The 16892-nt window shown below is 43.6% G+C and overlaps 1 protein-coding gene across 5 annotated transcripts in view; it reads left to right on the forward strand.

The window, feature by feature from the left end:
• Positions 1-16892, forward strand: part of PRDM2 (PR/SET domain 2) — a 120287-nt gene that overhangs the window by 11636 nt on the left and 91759 nt on the right. For 3 of the 5 annotated variants that reach the window (XM_084962865.1, XM_084962867.1, XM_084962866.1), the window contains exon 2: positions 7771-7844. The exons of 1 other annotated variant lie outside the window; for it this stretch is intronic. In XM_084962865.1, the coding sequence (XP_084818991.1) occupies positions 7836-7844 (9 nt within the window). In that variant the 5' untranslated portion in view covers positions 7771-7835. Of the gene's footprint in view, positions 1-7493; positions 7622-7770; positions 7845-16892 lie in introns of all 5 variants that reach the window. One more of the 5 variants, XM_021097561.2, reaches the window with a different exon arrangement.

Raw genomic sequence — 16892 nt, forward strand, 5'->3', positions numbered from 1 at the left:
CTCATCTGAGTTATAGTTCTCTGTCTTTTCATTTTTATAGGTGTTTGGTGTGGTGACCTTCTTACAGATAATAGAGTTATAGCCTCTCTTACTTCTGATGTCTGCCCCCCTGTGGCTGAAGTCAGTGTGGGGGCTTGCTGTAGGCTTCCTGATGGGAGGGGTTGATGCCTGCCCCCTGGTAGGAGGAGCCGATTCTAATCCCTCTGGTGGGTGGGGCTTAGTCTCTGGATGGGATTAGGGGCTGCTGTGTGCCTGAGGCTCTTTAGGTAACCTGTTTACTGAGGGGCGGGTCTGTGATCCTACCTGGGTTGTTGTTTGCCCTGGGGCTTCTCAGCTGCTGACTGATGGGTGGGGCCAGATTTTCCCAAAATGGCCCCCTCCAGAGAAAGGCAACTGCTGAATATTCCCTGAGAGCTTTGCCTTCAATGTCCTTCCCTCACAACAAGCCACATTCACCCCTGTTTTCCCAGGATGTCCTCCAAAAACTGCAGTCAGGTTTGACCTAGATTCCTATGGAGACCTTGCTCTGCCCTGGGACCCAGTGCACGTGAAAGTCCGTGTGCGCCTTTCAAGAATGGGGTCTCCGTTTCCCCCAGTCCCATGGAGCTCCTGTGCACAAGCCCCACTGGCCTTCAATGCCAGATGCTCCAGGGGCTCTTTCTCCCAGTGCCATATCCCAGCACGTGAGGGTTTGATGTGGGGCTCAGAGCTCTCACTCCTGTAGGTGAGTCTCTGTGAGCCAGTTAGTTTTCAGTCTGTGCAGCTTCCCACCTGGGAGGTATGGGTTTGTTTATATCACGAAGTCACCCCTCCTACCTCTTGATGTGGCCTCCTATTTTTCTTCTGGAGTAGGGTATGGGTTCTGGTCCATTTGGGTGGAGATTGCTCAGTCTTTAGTTGTGAATTTTGTTGTTTTTAGGAGAGAAGTTGAGCTCCAGTCCTTCTATTCCGCCATCTTAATCCCGTCTCAAGAGTCCTTTTATAAAACGGTATTTTTAAAACTTTGTGTCTATTCCATGTTTTCAGTGTATTTTACGATCTTTTAAATTTTGATGCAACCATGCTAGTTCTCTTCTTTATTTCTGATTTACTTTTTGTCCATAAGCTGTGTGTTGCTTCCTGAGTTCTAAAAGTTAGTTTCTTCTGAGTCTTTGGTGCTATGATGTGGAATTTTTTTTGTAATCTAAGAAGGTAGTTATAAAATAATACTAGTGACCTCTAAGTGAATGTTGCACATTTGATTATTTTCCAAATAGCCAAAGGATCTAAACTGATCCAAAAGAATAATTAAGTTAGTATTAGTAACATAGGTAAATATGCAAATCAAATAATTATCTTCCTAATTCTTTCCCCTTCCTCCCAGATTTTAACCAACTTAAAGATTATTGCTTTTTTATTTTTTTTAGGGCCGCAGGTGTGGCATATGGAAGTTCCCTGACTAGGGAACTGCCGGCCTACACCACAGCCACAGCAATGCACAATCTGAGCCCACATCTACAACCTGAACCATAGCTCATGGCAATGCCGGATCCTTAACCCACTGAGAGAGGGCAGGGATCAAACCTGCATCCTTATGGATACCAGTCCCTCATGGGTACCAGTTGGGTTCTTAACCTGCTGAGCCACAGTAGGAACTCTCTGATTGCTTGTACTTTAGAGGCTTTTTGTATAGTTTTGTAGGCTTCATAAGTCCACAGCGGGCAGATGTGACAATTTAACGTGTTACGTGTGTTGCATTAATGTTAGTTTTTTATCTGTCTTTTGTTTACTCTGCCTTATCTCAGAGGATGGGTCATAGACAAATGGCTGGTGCTGCGGGGCTGGTCTGACCCTGGGACTGGAGTTTCTTGCATATTTCTGGATTTGCTGGTCTCTGGCCTCTGTGTCAGAGGACCGCAGCCTAATGGTTGTTGAGGTTGTCTTGACATTCTAAGGGACTGCTGTTTGAATAAAGACTTGAATTATTTTATTGTTGCTGTATTCATACTGATCATGTATACTCAAATGTTTATGATATTTGATAAATATTTGAAGGAATTTGGAAGTAGTATCTTGAAAAGTTACGTACATGTATATTATTAAAACCTCAGACCTGTAAAATCAAGATTAAGGTCTTAGTTTTCTAAGAGTGTATGCTGTTAGTATAGTTGATGATAGAAATTCACGTGCTTTGGAGTTCCCTTTGTGGTGAAGTGGAAACAAATCTGACTAGTAACCATGAGGTTGTGGGTTTGATCTTTGGCCTTGTGCCGTGGGTTAGTAAGGATCCTGCCTTGCCATGATCTGTGGTGTAGGTCACAGACATGGCTCGGATCCTTTGTTGCTGTGGCTGTGGTAGAGGCTGGCAGCTGTAGCTCCAGTTTGACCCCTAGCCTGGGAAAACCAAATGCCTCGGGTGCAGCCCTAAAAAGAAAAAAGAAAAAAAGAAATTCACATGCTTTAAATTTGTATATCTGGGAATTCCCATTGTGGCTCAGCGGGTTAACAACTGGACTAGTTTCCACAAGGATGCATCTAGTATCCATGATACTAATATCCATGAGGATGCAGGTTTGATCCCCGGCCTTGCTGAGTGAGTTAAGGATCCGGTGTTGCTGCAAGCTGTGGCATAGGTTGTGGATGCAGCTTGATCTGGTGTTGCTGTGGCTGTGGTGTAGGTTGGCAGCTGCAGCTCTGATTCGATCCCTAGGCTGGGGACTTCTATATGCTGGGGGTGTGGCCCTAAAAAGACTAAATAAATAAATAAAAATCTGTATATCTGCTTAATGTACTTTATTGGAGAAAAATCAACAGGTGGAATGGGAGGGAAATGTAGGCATATTCAAGAAGATCTGGTCAGGCATAGAAATCCAAAAACGAAACTAGGACAGAAGCCAGGGTCAGAGAAGTCCTAGGGGTTTTAAGATTTTCATTATTTACCATTGGAAAACTGAAGGCACTTAATTATTAAGCTTTTTTTTTTTTAAAGTTATCTTGATAGAATTGTTACATTTCAGTGAGAGGTGTGGAAGGATTCCTCACTGCCTCTACACTCATAGGGTTGGTACTTGAAGTTCTTGGATTTGGTAAAACTCAGACTTGAGATGTCTGTTAGATGAGCTGGTCTGTAAATCGTGCTGCCGAATAGGAAAGTTGCGTAGGATTGTGACGCACTGCCACAAATGATTGGAGAAGCTGCTGGCTTTCTTTACCCAGGGCAGTGCTAGGTGGCCTTGATGGAAGGGATAGTCCTGCAGAAGAGTCGTCCAGTTCAAAATGCAGTGGTTCTCTGTCAGGGACACTGCCAAAATCTCAATTCTTTTCTTGTAACATCCCTTGTTTTTAGAAGAGTTGAGTACATCTAATTGAAAAATACCATTTGAGAGGTCATTGTCGGACTTGCAATGTTTTTGATATTGTAAAATATTTTTGATATATAATTTGACAATGTTATGTATCGAGGGAGAGAGAAAAACATACCGTCTGGCTTTTTGCTTTTTTTTTTTTTTTTTTTTTTTTTTAGGGCCACACCTGAGGCATATGGAGATTCCTGGGCTAGGGATCAAATTGGAGCTGTAGCCACTGGCCTGCACCACAGCCACAGCAACGAGGGATCCAAGCTACGTCTGCGACCTACACCACAGCTCACGCACGGACAATGCTGGATCTTTACCCCACTGAGCAAGGCCAGAGATCAAACCTGCGTCCTCATGGATACTAGGCAGATTCGTTTCCGCCAAGCCACGATGGGAACTCCGGGTCTGGTTTTTAACAATTAGAATTGGATGTGGTAGGAGGATCCAAGCATACAGGGAGGTAGTAAACCCTTAAAAAGTGGGGTAAAGATCCTTCTGTTCTCTGGAAAGAAATGACAAGTGCATTCCTATCTGGATGAAGAGGGAACAGATACTGTAGAAAGTCAGAAGGTTATGAATCATGTAACAATCTGAATTATAGTGTAACATTTTTATTAAGAAAAAATTGAGATTCATTGAGATAAATTAAAGAATGAAATATTTTAGGTACTTTAACATTTTGGTCATTCATTTTGAGGTGTCAGAGATCTAAGTTGTTTGATTTATGCCTTTGAGCTAGCAACTAAAAAGGGAAGGAAAGGGAAGGGAAAATGTGTTAAATAAAGAGGGAAAAACAAATGAAGAGCAGATGGAAAGAAGGAGGCAGCATCTCAGAAAATGGCAGCTCTATCCTTCTCTGTCCTTAGGATAAAAACCCTGGTGTCATCCTTGACTTCCTCTCTTTTTGTCATGTATAGCATTGAATCTGGCAGCAAATACTGAGGGCTCTATTTTTTTATTTTATTTTATTAATTAGTTATTTTTTTTTGGTCTTTTTGCCATTTCTTGGTGCTGCTCCCGTGGCATATGGAGGTTCCCAGGCTAGGGGTTGAATCGGAGCTGTAGCCGCTGGCCTATGCCAGAGCCACAGCAACGTGGGATCCAAGCTGCGTCTTCGACCCATACCACACCTCACAGCAACGCCGGATCCTTAACCCACTGAGCAAGGCTAGGGATCAAACCCACAACCTCATGGTTCCTAGTCGGATTCGTTAACCACTGCGCCATGACAGGAACTCCGTGAGGGCTCTATTTTTAAAGATAGATCCAGGATCCAGTCACTTCTCACATCTCTGCTTCCCCGGGCCAGGCCACTGTCGTCCACTTGCTGAGATTGGGGCGGTAGCCTCCTAAGAGCTTTGCTTGCTTCCACCCTTTCCTGTGCAGGCTCTCTTGAAATCTAAGTCACACTAGGTCACCTCTCCTTCCTTGAGCCTTCCCGTGGCTTTCCGTCCCAGGATGGGAAAGCTGTAGCCACTCTGGTGAACAGGGCTTACCTTGCAAAGCCTGTACCTAAGTCTGCCTGCCCTGTTCCCCTGCCTTACTCTATACCGTCACCTCTGTGCTTTTCCTCCCCTCTCTTGGGCACCAGTCTTACTCCCTGTGATGCTCCTGCTCCGTACCTTCAGGCTTTTAGCAGATGTCCCTTTCTTGGCGAAGCCGTCTCTGACCATACTGGTGGATTCGCAGGCCCTGAGATACAGAGACTGTAATTTGGTCCCTGTCCTCCCACTCCAGGTGCCTCTGTTTTTCTCCTCTGTTTTTCTCCGAAGCACCTTCATTCTCCGACATGCTACACATTTTACTTAGCTGTTTCCTGTAAGTTAGTCTCCCTTCAAGGGTAAGGATGGGTCTGCTCACTGCTCAAAACCAGCATGATACGTAGTCTGTGCAAGGGGAGCCAGAAGGAAACAGTTAGTGAAATATAATTAAGAAGCAAAAGAAGAAACCAAAAGTATAATATTTCAGTGGAGTTATTTTTAGCCTATTTGAACCTTCTTGAGTCTGTTGTTAGTTGAGAAACTAACTTTGTAAAAATTAATCATAGCTCAGTGCCTGATCGTTTTGGCAGAAGCTTCATAAATGATATCAGTGATTATTGTGAGAAGGAAAAGATAGACCAAAGGAAGTGGTAAAGTGTCTTTCCAAAGATCTTTTTTTTTTTTTTTTTTTTTTTTTTTGTCTTTTTGCTATTTCTTTGGGCCGCTCCCGCGGCATATGGAGGTTCCCAGGCTAGGGGTCGAATCGGAGCTGTAGCTACTGGCTTACGCCAGAGCCACAGCAACGTGGGATCCGAGCCACGTCTGCAACCTACACCACAGCTCACGGCAACGCTGGATCATTAACCCACTGAGCAAGGGCAGGGACCGAACCCGCAACCTCATGGTTCCTAGTCGGATTCGTTAACCACTGCGCCATGACGGGAACTCCAAATGTGAACTTTTTTTTTTTTTTTTTTTTTTGGTCTTTTTGTCTTTTCTAGGGCCACAGCCGTGGCATATGGAGGTTCCCAGGCTAGAGGTCTAATCAGAGCTACAGCTGCCGGCCTACGCCACAGCCACAGCAATGCGGGATATGAGCTGCGTATGCAACCTACACCACAGCTCACAGCAACCCCAGATCCTTAACCCACTGAGCAAGGCCAGGGATCGAACCCACAACCTCATGGTTCCTAGTTGGATTCGTTTCCACTCTGCCACAAGGGGAAGATCTTTTTTATTGAAACATTTGCAATGGTCCGAGAACTGAGGTCCCACATCAAGCTGCTGCACTCTGCAACCAAAAGAAGAAAAAAAAAAAAAGAAAAAAGCATTTTACTGTAGGTTTTTTTTCTCAAGGAGAACTCTTGTGGCCAATGTTAGTAAATCCACCTATAAAAGCTTAGGAAGAGGGCAAATGAAACCCCTACAATTTCAATCAGTCCTTGGGCCTGAGGTGTCACAGAAGGTCCTCCTGGTGGAACTGTGTGGCTGGCAGTAGGCATGTGGTAGAGGGGCTCAGGTGTGCACACCTCAGGGGTCACTAACTTCATCACTGTTTGACACCTAATTTAACTTTATAATGATTTCAAGTCTCGTAGAAAAGGATTATATTCAATAAAGGATGTGTATCCTAAATACATGTGAGAAGGATGCTCTGTATTAACATTCAAAGGTATGGATTTCCTGGGTGAACTACCAGTTATCTGAAATCGTATTCACCAAGGGTTTACTTCATAAGAGTTTATACTGATTTGGCTGGCACCGAGCTGTCTGACAAGTTGCGAGTTATCAAAGACATTCCCTGTGCCAATTTTGAGTGAAAACTACTTCAGGTGACTAGGCTTCAGCTTAAATATAGTGCTTTTGGTCGTTAAAGGTGATCCGTTGAGGGTGGTTAAAAAGCTCAAGGGAGGAAACCCCCAAACAATCCTTATTTCGAAATGGGATGAGGTATCGAAGCACTCTTCTTTATGGGAGTGGGCAGGCAGTGTATTCTAGGGGAAGACTGTCCTTAAGTTAAACGTTCCTTGGTTTACTAGCAGTTAGAATATGAGGTTACACCGTGGGAAGCAGAGTCTAGGAAGGACATGTAAGTGTAAGTAAATTCATGAAACAATAGAATTATGCTTAATGGTGTGTTTGTGTACATGCTGAAAATATTTAGAATGTTACAGTGGAAGTGCTCCTCTCATGATTTTCATATATTATGAAGGATGCCAAATGACTCCTAAGATACAATAACGTTGCAGAAAGGACCATCTTCATAGATTGTTATTTAGAAACAAATGTGTCATTTGCATTTATAAGAAATGATTTTGTCTCGTTACTATACTATGAATAAATTGTAGAAAAATTTTAAAGACATAATTGCAGTTCTTTCCAAACAGTTTTTATTAAAACATTTGCATTTTATGCAGGGTTTTCGCTCTTCACCTCAAAGAGAACTCGCCTTCTCTTTAGGGAATGTTAGTAAATCTGCCTTTCTACTGTAGGAACTCAGAAGCAAAATACGGTAAAGGGGTCTGTCTAATTGTGTTTGTATTCAACACAGTATTGATATAAGTGACAGAAGGACATTTACATATAAGTAAAAGAAGAACATTTACGTTGCATAATAAGTTACTGAGCACCACTTTGTGTTTTTGACGACTAACAAAGGTAATTTATTTCTTCTGAGGCATGATTCAGTTCCAAAGCAAAAATTCGATGTCATTTGAATGAGTCTGCTTTCAATTGTAGAGTCCAGTGAAGCCCCAGTAAAGAATAGGAAGAAATCTATTTTATTGTGGATAATAAATCTGCAAAGTAAGTTTTCAGCATAGACTGAAGTTGATCTGGCATGGCGTTGCTTTATGAATCACCCTTTGAGCAGACACTGCAGTTCTGTATGTGGTTTTAAATCACTGTAAATTTGTAGGCAGGTACATATCACAATTGTCTGTTTTTCTTTTTAGGGCTCATGTAATCAAAGAAGTTTCTTTGTTGTGTGTATCTTTTCAGAACACAACAGGAATTGAAAATGAATCAGGTGAGTTTAAAACTAAGAATTTATCCAAATACATTACCTGGATGTTAGACTAGTTCTCAATTTTTAAAAAAATAGTCACACACACATTTCATTCCTCCCAGATTTTCCTTTCTGTTTCTTAATACCATTCATTAGTTCATCATTTTCATAGTGTGTGTGTGTGTGTGTGTGTGTGTGTGTGTGTGTGTGTGGAGTGGAATGTGCGTTGTTTTGGTGTGAATTGGCGTTTGTGTGGAACCGAGTAGAGGACTCATTCTTCGGGACCTTTGTTCAGACTTTCTTTTTTTTACCTTCCCCTGTCACACTCTAGTGTTATTTTTTGTTTGTTTTTATTTCAAAGCTTACTAAGCTTTCATTTTTGGTACTTTTTGTTTTGTAATAACCTGTTGACTGCAAAGGGAAAATTGGAAGTTATTTTTAGAGACTGAAACTGATCAAAATGTTAAGCATTCTGTCCTTAAAACCCACTTAGAATAAAAACAAGAGGGCAGATCTTGAAATGTAAGATGTGTTTCTCCTTGAAGGGGGAGGGTGTGGGATTACCTGGAGATTACGCAGTTCAAGCCTATTGTGATAAGTAGAACCAGTTATGTAGATTTAATATACGCTGAAGTAGGATTCTTATTTTCTGGCCTTAATATCATTTCACTTGCCATTATAGAAATGTGTGGATATCAGAAACATTCTCTTTTGAAACCTTTATAAAACATTGCTTAAAATGAGGAAGGACAAAACTTAAAAATGTGAAGTCTGTAATTTTTAGTGCTTAGCTTAAAACTGTCAGGCTCAAAACATCTTATACTTTCATCAACTGAAACTTGGGACACCTTTATTTTATCATTTACAGGTGCCTTTAACTGGAGCTCACAAATCCACTTTCATTAGGTGACCAAGTTTAATAACTTCAGCCCTGTGTTGGGTTGAGAGATGTGAAATTTTTGGAATGGATCCTTTTGATTTCTTTTCATTACTTTCTTTATCAAAAATATGTTGATTTTAATGCAGAGAACCATGCATCATTAAAAAAAAAAAAGAATCTGGTGAACACATGGGACACATGGTTTCTATTATTTTAAAGCTTGCAGATTTACTGACATGCTTTTGAAGGCAAATTATTTTTTGAAATGGTGAGATGGGGGAGGAAAAACAGAGCAGAAGGGATTTTCGTAGTCACTGTCCTTCCAAGTTAGGTGCATGTATGTGTCATCGAGTTCATTTATTTTCTTAATTTTAAGATTGGTTCTTAACGTTGACCTGGTCACTCCATGAAACTTGATTTTCTCCTGCTTCGGAGCTGTTGTTAGGATCTCGATTTTGGATGAGATGATGGCGAATGCTTCCAAAGCGGAGTCTACACATCGATGTGGTTTAGGTTGCCTCACTCTTCGGTTTATTCCTGGTGGCTTACTGCCGTAGGCGAGTGATATTATTTGTAATGTTTTTAGACCTTTGACACCTCACCCTTTCGCTTTAATACTCCATTTCTAGCAAAGGAACTTGTGTTTAAAGGAAGTCCATATGCCATTCAAAAGAGTTGTAGCAACAGTCATTCCTTTTTCTGGCTCTTTTACAATTTCATTTTGCTCTTGACAAGTTTTAATACCAGATCTGCTGAAGACTACCTTTGATGCCAAATGCCAGATATCAACGGAAAGTGTCTTCTTATGTTCCTAATAGTTAGCACATTTCTGATTTGAGTGTAATTTAAATGGTCTGGCAATAATGAAACTTTTATTTGGATTATAAAAATTGTCCACTCTTTATGAGTAAAATTTTCAGCATTTTTAGTTATAGTTTTATTTTTTGAGGCATATTAGTCCCATGATGTTGAGACCCGATTATTATGTCATGACATACAGTCTATGAATGTTTTTCAATGATTGTCCTAGTGATTTTGAAAGTCAAGAATTGTTTCAGGACATTTTTTATTTTTCCCTCTTGTATTTATTCTTATTTTCAGCCAGTGAAATTGAGTAGTAGTGCTTGGAAAGCTTCATAATAACTGCACAGAAATTCAGAGTTGAAGAAAAGTTTTGACCTGAACTAGATTAATTTTTTTTGTTGTTGTTGTTGTTGTTTGTCTTTGTTGTTGTTGTTGCTATTTCTTGGGCCGCTCCCGCGGCATATGGAGGTTCCCAGGCTAGGGGTCGAATCGGAGCTGGAGCCATGGGCCTACGCCAGAGCCACAGCAACGCGGCGGGATCCGAGCCGTGTCTGCAACCTACACCACAGCTCACGGCAACGCTGGATCATTAACCCACTGAGCAAGGGCAGGGACCGAACCCGCAACCTCATGGTTCCTAGTCGGATTCGTTAACCACTGCGCCACCACGGGAACTCCCTAGATTAATTTTTAATTAAAATCTTGATGGTAAGTTTGGGGTTAGATTTTTCTCCCTAGGGACTGCTCAGCATTACTTGGTTGAATTTTAGCTGTCGGATCTCTTATGATTGGTGTATGTAGTTTCTAAGACACTAGCACAGAACCATTCATTCATACATGCCCGACAGTGGAGTTTGAGGGACTGAAGGATCCTAGGAGCGGGCAAACCATATTGTTTACGTGTGAGTTCCTGGAAGAAACAAGAATCCAAAGCCTCCTGGCATTTTAAGCACCAAGGATTGAAGCAGCATTTTGAATGCTTGGTCGTGTCAGTGTGTCCCACGTTGCTCCTGGTGTGGCTTGCCAGGCTCTCCCTCCACCCCAGCCCTGGGCTCCACAAAGCTCCGGACCCATGCGCTCTCTGTTCTGCCCTCTCTTCCCGTCTGTTCTCAACACCCGCCCTTTTCTTACTGTCTCTTCTCTTCTGAATTTAGAACCCAGCCTTGGCAGCCGCTCTGCCTCCTCCCCTCACGCTCCATTTTCGAATCACAGGTATCTGTCACTTGCTTCATTATCATTCTCCACCCATCCCAACCATTATTTTTCTTATCTTTTCCTAGCTTGATCTGGGAGAATCCAGAACTCTGTAAATGGCTGTCTCAGGGATAAAGGGTTTAGAATGCTTTGCTTTATAGAACATCCAAAGGAGCCAGGTTCCGTAATGCAGATATGCTCAGAGGGGTTTAAAGGAGCTGTGCTACGGTTTAATGCCACTTGCTGTCCTGTGAGTACTTAACCCACTCACCAGGCACTGCCGTGTGTCTTACATAACTATTCTCTCATTAACGCAGTCCTTGTAACCACTCTGTGAAGAGTAGCTCCTGTAACTCTTCTGTGGGTGAAGACCTCAAGGCCCAGAGGCCCATGACCACCCACACCATAAGCGAGAGAGCTCTGATGCACACCCAGGCCTGTCAGATTCCAGGGCGCCCCGTTCTTGGTCACCTGCTCTACGGCCATAGTGGTCAGGATAAGCTGGTATGCTGCACATAGAGACAGGCAGCTCCAGAATCTCGGGGTCTTATTCAGCCACCGTTTATTTCTTGTTCTTGCTACACATCCATCATGGATCTGCTGTTAGAGTTGCTGAAGATCCAAGGGTGATGGAGGCTTTGTCCCAACACACATTACTTCTGCTTCCGCTTAATTGGCCGGAGTGATCCTGTGGCTGCATCTAACTTAAAACTTACTTGGGGAGAGCAGTGCAAACCCACCAGGTGCTTGGGAGGAGCAGAGAACTACAATATTTGGGTATAACCCCAGTTATTTTTTTCTTGCTTTATTGAGATGGGATTGACATATAATACCGTATAAGTTTAAACCATAGTGATTTAATACAGCTGTCTTGGTTACTAATTTATTCAGTCACATTTACTAGTTTTTCTTTAAAGAATCATTATGTAACTCAAACTGTTGCTCATATATGAAACTTTGCATCAGTATAGTGGTTTTATGCTTGAAGCAGCTCTGTATCCCGATGATCACCCATGATGGTGCCAGGAATCAGTAATGAAGCAATTTGGCCTTCCAAACTTGAAAGTTTTATGTAATAAAATAGCAGAAGAAGCTTTTAATCGCTGATGCTGCACATTCAACCCTAAGACTTGTGACAAGCCATCCGAATAATGGAAGGACCCATAGGTCCTTAATTTCAGCTGTTATGAATGTCCTCTCATCCCTTCATTTGTCCCGTGTAGACCGCATCCCTGTGCGTTGTGGGGCCTGCCTGCCTGCAGGGAACTAGGTAGGCTGGGACTCTGCTTTGTAACGAACATACTCAGGAGAGAGACAGTTAAAAAGCAGGATGACAAACAGGATAGTTTCAGGTAGTGAAGAGCCCTGTGAAGATGGTGCAGTAAGGTAATGCGCTATGAAATGATGGGTGCAGGTTGGGGGGAGCGTCTGGATTGAAGGGTCAGAGAAGGCTGTTTAGAAGAAGTGACTAACAATAGAACAGAGACTCAAGTAATAACTAAGAACCAGATATATGAAGATCTGGGGAAAGCAAACTCTAAGCCGATTGAACAAACAGTGAGTACAAAAGGCTCCTAGGTGAGAATGAGCTGGCTGGTTCAAGGAACAGAGGGCAGGCCAGGGGCTGGAGCCTGGCAAGCGTCAAGGACCCTGGGACAGGATGGTGTTGGTATGAGAGGCGAGGGCCGGGTTTATAGGACCTTAAGGGTCCCAGGAAGAAGTTTATCTTTTATCCTCGGTGCAGCCACTGGACAGAGACACTCTGATTTCCATTTTTTAGAATATCCCTCTGACCGTGCTGTGGAGACTGGATTGTTAGGAGGCAAGAGGGTAGTGATATGTTTGTTCAAATTGAAATGAACGCCACATTTGAGGATAGTTTCTTCAGTTGGACACCTTAATGGACTTGACGGCTTTTGAAAGAGGGTGCTTTTTTATGTGTTTCCAGAACTATTTGCTGTTCTTTTCCAAAGACGGCGTATAAGATATTCTTGTTCTGTGTCCCTGTCTGCTTACTGTTATCACAGTCATTCCTCAACCAAGTACAATTTAATGCTATTTCTGAAAACTGAAGCTTGTTTGATTTCCTCCCCCCCCATTGTTTGCTCCCAGAATAGTAACTAAGAGTATTGTTTGCAGGTCTAGACAAAGAAGAATTGTTCATGGGATTTGAGTGTTTAATATACTTTGATTCTTGGCTGTGGCAATTGCTATGGTGATTATTAGTAGTTATAGCAGTAATATGTATCATAGTGCGAAGATACCCTGACATGTACTTAATGTTAAGGGGCAAATAGGTTAAGACTAATACAGTAACGGAGTTCTCACTGTGACACAGCAGGTTAAGGACCCAGTGTTGTCACTGCAGTGGCTTGGCTCACTACTGTGGCATGGGTTCAGTCCCTGGCCCGGGAACTTCCATGTGCTGTGGGCATAGCCAAAAAAAAAAAAACCCTGATACAGTAATTTATAGTCAGTCTCCGGGTGAAGTACATAAAAGGAGGAGTGACTGATGTAAATTTAAATGAAGTACCAGTAAAGCTTGCTTATTTTTATATTTTTAAAAATGCAGACATTAGTACTAATGGTACACGCAGTCTGTGCGGTAGCGGCCAGTGCTGAAGCTCTGCCGTGACCTAAACCCAGTGACTGAGAGTGTGAGGAGGGGCAGTGGGGAGGAGGTGGAGCAGGCTGGTTCCAGGCCACGGTGCCTGGACCAAAGCGGACGAGGTCAGAGAGGGGTCAGGCCAGACCTGCGGTTGATGTAAGGACCAGAGTAGACTTTGCTCAGGGAGCTGGGACGCCTTTGGAGACATTTGAATGGAGGACTGCTTTACTTGGGTTCAAGAGAAATCTTAAAAAATACTTTTTTTTCCCCCTATGGCATCGGTGTTTTTGTTCTTTATTTTCTTAGAACATGAAAGTTTCATTTTAACACAATTTAAAGAGGAGAGTGTAGGATTCACTTGTTCATTCTACTTTAAAAATCAACTTTGAGGTATAATTTATGTGCAGTAAAAAATACTCACTTGAAGTATGGAGTTTTGACAAATGTCTACACTCGTATAACTGCCACCATTGTCAAGACACAGGACAGTTCCATCACCCAGAGAAGTTCCTTCTGGCTGCTCTGCAGTTAGTCCTCCCTCAGCCCCTACCCCAACCCCAGATCTGCCCTCTGCCCCTATGGTTTGGTTTTTCCGGGTCTAGAATTTCATGTAAATGCTCTTTTGTGTTTGTCTCCTTTTGCTCAGCACACGGTTTGAGATTCTTCCATTTGTTGTGCATATTAGTGGTTTATTCCTTTTACAGGAAATATTTTATGGGGGACCATCTGACCATCGGGATAAATCTGTTCATAATCATATTTCTAAGAATTTGGTGAAACTGTGGGGTGGCTACTATCTTTTGTTTTAGGTATCGCTTCTGCTTTTTTTGTAATTTTTTTATATATAGTATAAAAAACATTCTTAATATAGAATTGTATTTTTTGTAGGTAGCTGTAAATACAGACTTGCTGTTAAAGATTTTTTTTTTTTAGAAAAAGCCTTGCAAGTAAGGTGATTCCAATCTGTTGTTGTGACTTAAACCTCAATTAGTGAATATGTAATTCAGGAAATTAACACACTGAATAATGATGGCAGTTACATCTCCTCTCGAATCATGTATTCTGCTAGGTAAACTAGCAGTTTTTGTAAAATCCAGGACATTGTCTTTCTGAATGAAAATTTTAGATTATTTCTAAAACTTGAGAAAAGAAAGTAGCAACCTGAGTAGCATCTCCTCTCATAACTGTGGAAGGCACTGCGGCAGAAGGCTTAGGTTTTTTGTTGTTCTGATATTAATGCTTCGCTGGAGAGGAGGGTTGTCTCACCTTTGCTCTCTTGTGATTCACATCCCTCTGCAGTCCTGGCTCCAGCTGCGTGAACTTGGGCGAGGCACTCGCCTTCTTGGTATTTACCTTCTCGAACCTGTTCAGTTGGGATGAGGGGGGGCACCCCGTGCATTTGGGGGCAAGAATAAATGAGTGGTAAAGGTAGAGCACTAAGACTAGTGCCGGGTGTGTAGGAAATGCCGTCAGGATGGTTCTTCTCAGCCAGGGCCCAGTCTTGATTCTGCCCGCATCACTCGTAGAGCTGGAGCGCAGACCCAGACATCATGGTTTGTACCAAACCTCCTCATCGATCCTGTCACTGGCCGTCGTTCTCTCCTCTGGACCCATTCTCCATGGGCCTGGAATAGTGACCGCGTGGGAAATTAGGAAAGTGGACAATCCTGCCTTGTTGGGAATGTTTTCATGGAGGAGCTGGGATGTGAACTGGACTCGGAAGGACCGGCAGTTTGGGGTCATTGTAGGCTGAAAGCCTGAACTGTGAGGGACCCAGAGGAGTAGGACGACCTAGTCTGGTGAGGGCAGGAAGAACCGGGGGTGGTTCCTGCAGGGGCCAGGGAGGAACTTTTTAGAGTAAAAATGGGGATTTTTCTTCCAATAGAATTTTTTTTTTTTTTTTAAATAACACTGTGGGTAAGACCAAACATTCTCTCTGACTTAAAAGGCTCTAGCTCCAAGTGTGCTGCTTTGGATAAAGATAGTTTGAGAAGTTGCTGCTCAGTCTCCCCAGCAACAGACACACTCACTGGGAGGCAGCAGAAAGCTCCTTTACCTGCTCACCCCCACTGCATCCCACTCCGCATCAGAACCTTCTCGTAGTCGGGGGGAAGCTCTCAGGTACCTCATTGTCTTTGCTTCCCTTGAACCCGGAAAGTTTCTAAAGCCAGTGGAGAAATACAGGATCTTATTTAGAATATTTTTAAAGGGTTTTGAACCAGATGTTTTATAGGATGATTCATCAGAAAGGCAGAGGGTTTAGAAAAGCTGAATATAGAATAGACCAGAAGCCAGAAGACTTCATCACATCTTGTCACTCCCCTGCCCCAAACCCTGTAGAGTCCCACTGCTTGCCGAAGGCCATCCAGTCTCCATAGCTTGGTCGTCAGGGTTTGGTAGGTTCTGGTGGTGGCCACCTCTGCTTTCTCCCTGGCTCACTCTGACCTGGCTACTGTGGCCCCTTTTTGTTCCTGAACATACTAAGCCCTTTGTCTCCTCTGCACGTTTCTCTGGAATGCTCAGTGCTTCACACGTGGTTCATTCTCGTCGTTCAAGTCCAGGTCTCTGGGTCATGGCAGAGATGCCAGCCCCACCCCTAGCTACCCTAACTAAAGTGGGCACCCTTCCTTATCTCCATTTATCACACTCTTGTTCTTTCACTGGTTCCAGTGAGGACACCCTGCTGGTCTCCCACATTAGTTAACCTGTGGGACCCTGGCTCTTCCTCTTCGCTGCTTTCCTGGGGTGGTGCAGCGCTGGGTGTGGGATACCGATGTTTGTAGGACGAGTGGAGGTGCTGCTGTGTTATTTCAGGTTTGAGAATGGTGGGAACTGGAGGAAGGAATCAGATACAACAGACTTCGAAGGCTCACCAGTAACACTTGGCTGTTGACCGCTGTCCCCTCCCTGACCCTCTTCCCGGCCTTCGTGACAGCATGCCCTTGGTGCCCCTCCTGCCTCTGCAATGCCGTCTTCTCACCTCCTCTGCTGTCTTCCCCTTCTCTCTGACAGTGGTGACCCCAGGGTCCGTCCTCACGCTTCTGTCTGCTCTCCAATCTCATCCACTCCCCTGGACACTCGCAGCTGAGTCTGTATCCTCGGACAGCCATCTCTGCACCCAGACCTCTGGGCACTTGACTGCTAGAACTTGTGTGTGTCTGCTTGTTCACAGTGACCACTCTCTGAGCTGGGCATCCTGCGCCAGCTCCGGGTGCAGTGGCCAGTGACGCAGACCTGCCCCGTGGGGGACCTCACCTTGCCTCTAGTGGAGAGGCCATTGAACAGGCTGCTACGCTAAGGCAGGGTATTTGAGAGTCCTGACCCTGAAGCAGGACTGTCTGGGTTTGAACCCCAGCTCTGATACCGACCATCTGTGAGTACCAGTAGGTTTTGGTTTCATCTGTAAAATGGGTTTGGAAAAGTACCTGCAGCCAGGGTGGTAGTGTAAAGATTAAATGAGGTGCTAGAGAAGAGCGTGGACTAGTGTCTGAATCGTATCCTGAATCCTCAGGGTTTGATGTGGTTGTGGGGAGGGTTTGGGGAGGTAACTTGTGGGAAGTTACTAGTGCAGACGTGGCCCAGA

Source organism: Sus scrofa, chromosome 6 (assembly GCF_054392235.1).
Source record: "Sus scrofa isolate SSC_HxYL_T2T_F1_AM1 chromosome 6, Sscrofa_HxYL_maternal_Yorkshire_Landrace_v2.0, whole genome shotgun sequence".
In the NCBI taxonomy this organism is placed as follows: domain Eukaryota; kingdom Metazoa; phylum Chordata; class Mammalia; order Artiodactyla; family Suidae; genus Sus; species Sus scrofa.